The sequence below is a fragment of the Clarias gariepinus genome, unplaced genomic scaffold (assembly GCF_024256425.1).
Source record: "Clarias gariepinus isolate MV-2021 ecotype Netherlands unplaced genomic scaffold, CGAR_prim_01v2 scaffold_37, whole genome shotgun sequence".
Classification (NCBI taxonomy): domain Eukaryota; kingdom Metazoa; phylum Chordata; class Actinopteri; order Siluriformes; family Clariidae; genus Clarias; species Clarias gariepinus.
Genome location: NW_026521004.1, coordinates 198,338 through 209,046, shown reverse-complemented (window position 1 = coordinate 209,046; position 10,709 = coordinate 198,338). Strand labels below are relative to the sequence as shown.

The window sequence follows — 10,709 nt, the reverse complement described above, 5'->3', positions numbered from 1 at the left end:
TTTTACGTTTCATATGAAATTATTACATATTCCCAAAAAAAAAATCTAAAAACACATTAAATTTTTAACAAGAAACGAAAAAAACGAAAGCAAGTCAAAATGTGAATTTGTTCCAGTATCTATATTTTCTTAATAACTTGAGTAACTCGACTCTGGCGTGTGTTAGGACAAAGAAAAAAAAAAACTGAACCTAGAAAGTGAGTGAAGGAGTTTCTGGTCTACACTCGAGTCTTGGTGTTAAATCTTAAACAGGACGCGTCAGGAACACAAAACTTCACACAGGTAATAAAACAGCTACATTAAAGTTACTTAATGAGTGTGTGTGTGTGTGTGTGTGTGTGTGTGTTCAAGATTGCGATTTTATAGTGTTCAGGTGGAGCTAAAAGAATAGACCAGAGAGAGACAGTCAGAGAGAGAGAGAGACAGTGAGAGAGAGACAGGGTGAGAGAGAGAGAGAGAGACAGAGGGTGAGAGACAGTGAGAGAGAAAGACAGGGTGAGAGAGAAAGAGAGAGAGAGAGACAGTCAGAGAGAGACAGTGAGAGAGAGAGAGAGAGAGAGAGAGAGACAGGGTGAGAGACAGTGAGAGAGAAAGACAGGGTGAGAGAGAAAGAGAGAGAGAGAGACAGTCAGAGAGAGACAGTGAGAGAGAGACAGTGAGAGAGAGACAGAGGGTGAAAGACAGTGAGAGAGAAAGACAGGGTGAGAGAGAAAGAGAGAGAGAGAGACAGTCAGAGAGAGACAGTGAGAGAGAGACAGTGAGAGAGAGACAGAGGGTGAGAGACAGTGAGAGAGAGACAGTGAGAGAGAGAGAGAGACAGTGAGAGAGAGACAGTGAGAGAGAGAGAGAGACAGGAAGAGAGAGACAGGGTGAGAGAGAGAGAGAGGGAGAAAGAGAGAGAGAGACAGCGAGAGAAAGACAGGGAGAGAGGGAGAAAGAGAGAGAGAGAGACAGTCAGAGAGAGACAGTGAGAGAGAGAGAGAGAGACAGTGAGAGAGAGACAGGGTGAGAGAGAGAGAGACAGAGACAGAGGGTGAGAGAGACAGAGGGTGAGAGAGAGAGAGAGAGACAGAGGGTGAGAGAGAGAGAGAGAGACAGAGGGTGAGAGAGAGAGAGAGACAGAGGGTGAGAGACAGTGAGAGAGAGACAGAGGGTGAGAGACAGTGAGAGAGAGAGAGAGAGAGAGAGACAGTGAGAGAGAGAGACAGGGTGAGAGAGGAAGAGAGACAGGGTGAGAGAGAGAGAGAGAGACAGTCAGAGAGAGAGAGAGACAGTGAGAGAGAGAGAGAGACAGTGAGAGAGAGACAGGGTGAGAGACAGTGAGAGAGAGAGACAGAGGGTGAGAGACAGTGAGAGAGAGAGAGACAGAGGGTGAGAGACAGTGAGAGAGAGAGACAGGGTGAGAGAGAGAGACAGTGAGAGAGAGACAGGGTGAGAGAGAGAGAGAGAGACAGAGGGTGAGAGACAGTGAGAGAGAAAGACAGGGTGAGAGAGAAAGAGAGAGAGAGAGACAGTCAGAGAGAGACAGTGAGAGAGAGAGAGAGAGAGAGAGAGAGAGACAGGGTGAGAGACAGTGAGAGAGAAAGACAGGGTGAGAGAGAAAGAGAGAGAGAGAGACAGTCAGAGAGAGACAGTGAGAGAGAGACAGTGAGAGAGAGACAGAGGGTGAAAGACAGTGAGAGAGAAAGACAGGGTGAGAGAGAAAGAGAGAGAGAGAGACAGTGAGAGTGAGACAGTGAGAGATAGACAGTGAGAGAGAGACAGTGAGAGAGAGACAGTAAGTGAGACAGTGAGAGTGAGACAGTGAGAGATAGACAGTAAGAGAGACAGTGAGAGTGAGACAGTGAGAGATAGAGAGACAGTGAGAGAAAGACAGGGTGAGAGAGAGAGAGACAGACAGAGGGTGAGAGACAGTGAGAGAGAAAGACAGGGTGAGAGAGAAAGAGAGAGAGAGAGACAGTCAGAGAGAGACAGTGAGAGAGAGAGAGAGAGACAGTGAGAGAGAGACAGGGTGAGAGAGAGAGAGACAGAGACAGAGGGTGAGAGAGAGAGAGACAGAGGGTGAGAGAGAGAGAGAGAGACAGAGGGTGAGAGAGAGAGAGAGAGACAGAGGGTGAGAGAGAGAGACAGAGGGTGAGAGAGAGAGAGAGACAGAGGGTGAGAGACAGTGAGAGAGAGAGAGAGAGAGAGACAGTGAGAGAGAGAGACAGGGTGAGAGAGGAAGAGAGACAGGGTGAGAGAGAGAGAGAGAGACAGTCAGAGAGAGAGAGAGAGAGACAGTGAGAGAGAGAGAGAGACAGTGAGAGAGAGAGAGAGACAGTGAGAGAGAGACAGGGTGAGAGACAGTGAGAGAGAGAGAGAGAGAGAGAGAGACAGAGGGTGAGAGACAGTGAGAGAGAGAGAGACAGAGGGTGAGAGACAGTGAGAGAGAGAGACAGGGTGAGAGAGAGAGAGAGAGACAGTGAGAGAGAGACAGGGTAGAGACAGTGAGAGAGAGAGACAATAATCATCACTGAGACTGGATTCACACCAAGAAATTCACATCAGTCTTTTTTAATTTAGGGGCAGAAAATATATTGAGGTGTGTGTGTGTGTGTGTGTGTGTGTGTGTGTGTGGCTGCATGGACATGACAGGAACCTCATCTTGTTTTTTTTTTCTTTTATATTCGTTGTTCTGAAAGTCCAATAAAGGCACCAGGTTCTGAGCCGAGTCTCTCACGGTCTGTGTGTGAATCAAAACACACACACACACACACACACACACACACACACACACACACACACACACACACACACACCCTGAGGATGGCTCAGAACCGGCGCTGGCCCGAGCTGCAGCGGTGATCAGGAACTCTACGAGTCCAGGAAGTAGATCTTGTAGAACTTGTTCATCTGCTCGAGGAAGATGAAGGTGAGGACGGTGTGAGGGCCGAGACGGGCGTAGTACGGAGTGAAGCCCTTCCACAGGCTGAAGAAACCCTCGTTCCTCACCACCTTCATCAGCACGTCCTACACACACACACACACACACACACAGGGGTTCAGTCGTAAAGGTCACAGGACTCTCACTCACACATTTGTGCACACACACACACACACACACACACACGAGGTTACACACACTCAGGAACTCACTCTCTCACACACAGACAGAAAAACACTCACAAGTCCGTTCCTGTACTCTGGTTTGCCGTCGATCATGCGCATGTTCTGAATCCTGGAACGGAAACACAGTGTGAGCTCAACTTTATACACACACACACACACACACAATATAAACTTTACTCTCTCTGTAATCTATACTTCTGTCTGCCCTAAAGCACAGACAGACAGGCACCAAGGTCTCTAAACGACTTTAAAAATTATTCTAAAACAAATATTTTCTGGAAATTATACTTTTTCAGTAACAAACTTCTGCGATTTCTTTTACTGTTTATTTAATCAGATGTGTTTTTCATTTATTCGTTTATTTTTAAACTGACTCATGTTTTCATTAACACTGTATTGATGTGAGCGCTCCATCTAGTGGTTATTTCACGCAGGTGCAGACGTGCACGCCTCAGCAGTGTGTTTACTCTGTACCTGGAGACACGTTACACCTAAAACACCTTAAAATTCATTAACCAGGAGAATCAGGGTGAAGGTGAAGAGTGTCGCTTTTCTGAACAAAGCCAAATCACACACCGTGTGTGTGTGTGTGTGTGTGTGTGTGTGAGAGAAAGGGCAGGGAAGAACACGCAACAACAACAAAGCCAATGACACACACACACACACACACACACACACACACACACACACACAGAGACAGGTATGAACAGCATCTGGATCTCAGCGCCGTTTTCAGAACGTTCAGACAGGAAGTGGAGGCGGGACTGGACCTGGTTTTGGCGATGTCGACTGGCATGGAGGCGGCCGTGGTGACCAACCCGCTGATCATACTGGCGCAGAAATGGCACAGGATATCATCAGAGAAGTACCCTGCCAACACACACACACACACACACACATAAGCGTACCAGTCACTAAAATAATCCATGACTTTTTTATTTACTTAAACCCAGTGATGAACTCAGACATGCAGGACAGGAGACGTGGGAATCCGTTAACAATAAGACCAGGAAACACCAGAAACATGAACATGAGGGGAAACGATCATCACAGAGCCGGAGATCAGAAGCACACTGATGATTACGTTAGATTTTTGTCCAGACAACATTCACTGTTCGATTTGTATCAACATATTACATGTTCTCAAGTAATAAAAACTACAGGACAAATATCTACTGAACCCTGAAACACTGTAACGTGTGGTGTTGACTGTTTAAACGTCACGGCTCAGGAGCCATAACACAGTAAACACTCTATATAACACGCTGTGTCACACTCCAGTCCAGGAGGTGGCGCTCAAACTCAAAGATGAAGAAAAAAAATCTTTGTTCCTTCTGCAAAAGCTGTGGCATCAAGTACAATTTTTTTCAAGTAAATCATCAATTTTAGACGTTTTAACATTTAAACATTTATGTGAATAAAGTGTGAATCGATTCTGAATCAAAAACTAACTGGATCAATAAAACAAAGTAAATCACAAAACCGGTTTAATCACAGCTCGAAATCATAGGGTTAGCATTACATCACACGTGTCCATGTGTCTCCGTCTCTCAGGGTTAGCATTACATCACACATGTCTCCGTCTCTCAGGGTTAGCATTACATCACACGTGTCCATGTGTCTCCGTCTCTCAAAACTCTCTCTGTCTGTCTGTCTGTCTCTCTGTCTGTCTCTCTGTCTGTCTCTCTGTCTGTCTCTCTGTCTGTCTCTCTGTCTGTCTCTCTGTCTGTCTGTCTCTGTACTTCCTGTCTGTGTAAACTGTTTTCTACTAAAAGCTGGACACGTTTGAACACGAACTCATTAACACAAAGACTCCGAGAGGGACATGAGAACGGCCCAGACTCACACGTGGACAGAAAACTCTGAGCAAACTGATCGGCTGCTGAAAACACACACACACACACACAGTGACGCTAAATTTAAGGTGGAGCTGCTGCAGGCTAAATGCGAGTCCAGCACTGACAGAACACACACACGCGCTGTATATATACATATACACACATCTACTGACTTCATTTGTCTCCATTTCCACATGCTGAAGGTTTTTGCGCGGTTAGGGGCGGAGCTTAATGTTAATGATGATGTGATGATGCAGAGCCTCACCCGTGTCCAACAGAGCCTGTTTAGACTGGGAGTAAGACGCCAACTGGGCCGCGTTCACTACCACTGCCCTGGCCATGGTGGGTACACAGCCCTGTAACACACACACACACACACACACACACACACACACACACACACAGTGAATTAGAGTGACCCAGTTCTACACCCCAGATTAAACACACCCCGTCATTAACACCCACAGACTCTATAATACCAGCCAGTACCAGGAAGTGGGTGTGGCCTATGTGTTATGGGCTCTCTCACACACATACACACTGCCTCACTCTCACACACACCATTCCTGAGCACCTTGAAGAGCAGTCTGAAGTCTCTCAAGCGTCTGAGGTGGTAGAGACGCTGCCGGGCCTTTTTCACCACGGTGTTGATGTGACAGGACCATGACAGGTCCTGCGTGATGTGAACACCGAGGTATCTGAAGCTGTCCACTCTCTCCACTGGGCTCCTGTTGATGACGGGGGTTTGGTTGTTCCTCACCTGCTTTGTACTAAAGTCCACCATCACCTCCTTTGTCTTGCTGACGTTCAGGAGGAGATTGTTTCTCTGGCACCAGTTCTCCAGATTTCCAACCTCCTCCAGGTAGGCCGTCTCATCGTTGTTGGTGATCAGTCCCACCACGACAGTGTCGTCAGCAAACTTGATGATGGTGGTGGAGCTGGTAGTGGCCACGCAGTCGTGGGTGTACAGAGAGTACAGCAGGGGGCTCAGAACACAACCCTGGGGGGCTCCAGTGCTGAGAGTGAGGGAGGCTGAGACATGTCCGCCCATCCTTACTGCCTATGGTCTGCCAGTTAGAAAATTGAAGATCCACTGGCACAGAGATGAGTTGAGTCCCAGGTGCCCCAGCTTGGTGGTGATTGTGGAGGGAATTATGGTATTAAATGCAGAGCTGTAGTCGATGAAGAGCATTTTCACATAATTCCCCCTCCGAGTGTCCAGGTGAGTGAGAGATGTATGGAGGAGATGAGAGATGGCATCATCAGTAGAACGGTTGGGGCGGTATACAAACTGTAGAGGGTCGAGTGTGTCTGGTAGTGAAGAAATGATGAAGTCTCTGACCAGGCGTTCAAAGCACTTCATCACTACTGAGGTGAGGGCTACAGGGCGATAATCATTGAGGAAAGCAGGATGTGGTTTCTTTGGGACAGGAACAATGATGGACTCTTTGAAGCATGTGGGGATCACCGACTGAGATAAAGAGATGTTGAATATCTCAGTGAAGACAGGTGCTAGCTGGTCTGCGCAGGCTCTGAGGATACGACCTGAGATGCCGTCTGGTCCTGCTGCTTTTCTGGTGTTCACTCTTTTGTTCACTCTCTCTCGCATATTATTATGCACATCAATCCCTGCTATCTGTTATCACCCAGATGAGGATGGGTTCCCTGTTGAGTCTGGTTCCTCTCAAGGTTTCTTCCTATTACCATCTCAGGGAGTTTTTCCTTGCCACTGTCGCCGTCGCATTCACATTTCATACAAACTTAATTCTTTTGATTGTGTAAAGCTGCTTTGTGATGATGTAAATCGTTAAAAGCGCTATACAAATAAAATTTAATTGAATTGAAGGCTCTCCTCACGTCATGCTCGGAGATGATGAACGCGCTTCCAGTGCTGGCAGTGTCGTCCTGTCTGCAGTCGTTAGCATTAGCATTGCTAGCGTTTTTAGCTGCAGCCTCGAAGCGAGCATAGAAAGTGTTCAGCTCGTCTGCCAGTCAAGTCCGCATTCATCATACCGGTTGTTGGTTTTTTATAGTCTGTTATTGTCCTTAGTCCCTGCCACAGGCTCCTGGAGTCACTCTGTTGGAGCTGTCACTCTAGTTTCCTCCCGTAGCGCTGCTTCGCTTCTCTCACCGCCTTCATGACGTTATATGACGCGGCCTTGTACGGCTCCATGTCCCCCGCATTGCGGAGGGTTTTATCCACCCATGGCTTCTGGTTATAAAGTGTTCTGATAGTTTTTTTCTCCACGGTATCATCCGCTAGTTTCCCGATGAATCCCACAACTGCTTCCGTAAACACGCTGACGTCATCGGAGCTGTTTTGGAACATGCCCCAATCTGCGTTATCAAGTGCGTCCTGTAACACGGCCACTTATTGGTCCGTCCAGCGTGTGACCAGGAACCGGAACTTCCTGTTTCAGCCTTTGTTTGTATTTTGGCATGAGAAAGATGGCGGCGTTGTTGGATTTCCCAAACAAAGGGCGAGATTGTGCCTTGTAGCCGTCCTTGACTGTAGTGTAACAGTGGTCCAGTGTCCTTTCGCCCCTGGTGGATGATGTGTTGATAAAGGTTCGGTGCTGCGCGTTTGAGGTTGGCATTGTTGAAATCCCCCGCCACAATAAGCGCAGCGTCCCGGTGCCGTGTGAGTGTCTCGTGCAGCTCGCATAAGGCAGTGTCCGTGTCCGCTTGTGGTGGAATATAAACAGCGTTGATTATGACCGATGTGAACTCCCGAGGGAGATAAAAAGGACGACACATGATGGACAGTAGTTCCAGGTTTGGTGTGCAGGAGCGTGTAAGAGGAACAACACATGCACTCTCACACACACACCGTCTCTCACACACACCGTCTCACTCTCTCACACACACACACACACACACCGTCTCACTCTCTCACACACACACACACACCGTCTCACTCTCTCACACACACACACACACACCGTCTCACACACACACATACACACGCACCATTTCACTCACACACGCCCTGTCTGTCACTCACCCTCCACAGTGTTGTAAGCCCCTCCTCTCTGGTGATTCGGATGAGGGCGTTAAAGACATTTGTGTAACCCCTCCTCTGATCAAGGGGAAGACTGATGGGGGGAGGGGAGATTATTATGTCAAAAATTAATTGTGGAAAATTTAACCAAAAATGAAAAACAAGTCACACACACACATACTGTACACACACAGCTTCTCAATCAGTGCTCACCGTCCATCTGCAGTCATACGGATGAGCGCCACCTCAGCAGGAGTGCCCACGAACGCCCCCGTGGCTCCGGCCGTCATTCCTATTAGTGCCTTCATGAAGAAATTGGGAGGAGTCCCGTCTGCCTTTGTCAATTTCTCAAACAGAATCGTGTAAATACCCAGACGAGTGGTGGTGTAGGTCGCCTGTCTGAGGAGACCGGCCGAGAGACTGCAGAGAGACAGAGAGAGAGAGAGACAGACAGAGAGAGAGACAGAGAGACAGATGGAGACAGACTGGCATCACAGAGTGTGCGCTCCATATCTCCCCTTGACTGTCCAGTACATGTGCCCCGTCTCCCCCCTTACTGCCCCTCACCTGGTGTAGATTCACCCCTCACACAAGGTCTACACTCTCCCCCTCACTAACTGCCCCCCCCCCTCCGTAATCGGACAGGCACCCGTCCTCACACAGTACAGACGCACCCCTCACCCCCCTCCTCACTAACTGCCCCCTCACCCTGTGTAAATGCCCCGGACTCCTTCGTTGCGTAGAATGCTGGCCACGGCGTGGAGACTCGTCTTATACTCGCGAGCCTTGGAGCCCTGACCGCTCAGCTGCATCCTGTTCTTCACCAGGTCCAGCGGCTGAACAAACACTGTAGCCCCCATCCTGAGAGAGAGACAGACGGACAGACGGGTAAGACAGACAGACAGACAGACAAGAGGGGCAATGAACAGCTGACTTATCAGAGCGTGTTTGCGTTAGCTCTAACGTTATCTCTAGAGTAAAGATATAAAAGTTTATGACATCAGCCACTTAAAGGTGTAAGGAGTCATTTCCGCAGCGCTTATCTGACGTTACAGAACTCAACTGCAAAACAAAAACAGTCTGTTACTCCATAAAACATTAAGTAAGAGCCAGTAGGGGTTTCAGACATGTGTGTGTGTGTGTTGTTTTCCAGATTTACACAGAGAGAGAGAGAGAGAGAGACCTTTTAAAACTCTTTAACCAGACCTGAGAATAATAAATCACAGACAGCACTTTTCATCTCTTAGGTCTGATCACTGACCGTACAAGAGACAGACACACACACACACACACACCTGAATCAACACTGGTAAGATCTCAACCTTATCTCAGTTTGGACCCAAATCACAGTGTGTGTGTGTGTGTGTGTGTGTGTGTGTGTGTGTGTGTGTGTGTGTATACAGACAACATGAAGATCGATGGGTTCACAGGACACAGGATACACTCAGGGAACGTTTATATTTATTTAGATCAGATGTTCCCAGTGCTGGTCCTGGAGAATCCTGAAGAGATTCCACACACACACACACACACACACACACACACAGCCCAAGTCTAGGAAGTTTCTGAAGGAGTGTTTCTGCAGTCTGACACCACGTTCCCTCTGACCTTCAGGTGGAGATCAGATCAGCCTGAAGCACATGATGTTGTGATCCTCCATACTGGTGTAGAACACCTTCAGGACCTGCCAAGGTTCCTCGAAAACCACCATCATCACCACCATCACCATCACCACCACCATCACCACCATCATCACCACCACCACCATGATGTCTGAGTGCTGATTCATTTATATATTTAATTGTCCACTCTTGTTTTTTTATATATTATATTAGATTTATTATTATTCCATGAATCAGATCGGATTAAAACAAGTGGACATAATAGACTGAGAAGTCTGACACTCCTAAAGCACCGCTCGAACATTACTACCCCCCCCCTCCCCCCGCCTCCCCCCCTCCACCCCCCTCCCTCCTCCCCCCCTCCACCCCCCTCCCTCCACCCCCCCTCCACCCCCCCTAACTGCAGCCCGGTTGGTCTTTCCCCTGTACATACCCAGCCAAGCCGCCGAACAGGAACTTGATGGACTTTGGGGAGCTTTTGGGTTTAGCCGAATCCGTCGCTGACGCCATGGCTGCGGTGTGTGTGTGTGTGTGTGTTATTTATCTCTGACACTCGGATCCGCCGCCGCCGCCGCCGCCGTGATCAGCAAGGTGACACACCGGCGAGCGCGCGCACGTACAGCGCCTGAACCAATCAGGAGCAGAGATTTTAATCACGTGAACAGGGTGCGCGCACGTAAACAAGGTTTTAAAACGCTACACCGCAACAAAAAAGCCCCACATAAGTATATACATTAAATAAGTAAACAATACGTCGGAATATTTGATATTAAATTATACGCGTGCGTATAATATCAGTGTTTATTAGAGAACTGTGTGGTATATTTAAAACCAGTCCGAAAGTTTATGAGGGGCCACGTAGCGACCGCCCCCCAGCCAATGAGATTAGCGTATCCTGGTGACGTCACGGAGGTTTAAAGCCGCTTAGCTTCTTTCTGAAAGAAATATAAAACATCCACAATATTAATTATTATGTTTTAAAATATATAGCAAAACATATATTAATAATATATATTACTACATATAAAGTGTTTAATATAATAATATTACAATTGCTGAAAAGTAAATGGTTAATGTGACGAAGACGCAGCCAGGTCACGTGACGTTGGGCGCTCTTAAAGGGACATGCGCATCCACACA

The 10,709-nt window shown here is 47.8% G+C and overlaps 2 protein-coding genes across 2 annotated transcripts in view; both read right to left on the bottom strand.

Moving 5' to 3' along the window:
* The window catches only part of LOC128517161 (beta-enolase), a 95,157-nt gene that overhangs the window by 37,954 nt on the left and 46,494 nt on the right, over positions 1-10,709 (bottom strand). The window lies entirely within an intron of this gene.
* LOC128517164 (mitochondrial 2-oxoglutarate/malate carrier protein) lies at positions 2,538-10,140 on the bottom strand. Its single transcript, XM_053490965.1, has 9 exons — positions 10,003-10,140; positions 8,656-8,808; positions 8,161-8,367; positions 7,951-8,041; positions 5,212-5,302; positions 3,879-3,978; positions 3,166-3,217; positions 2,799-3,009; positions 2,538-2,760 (listed from the first exon to the last, which is right to left on the bottom strand). The coding sequence occupies exons 1-8, from the start codon at positions 10,077-10,079 to the stop codon at positions 2,854-2,856; spliced, it is 927 nt and encodes a 308-aa protein (XP_053346940.1). The 5' UTR covers positions 10,080-10,140; the 3' UTR covers positions 2,538-2,760; positions 2,799-2,853.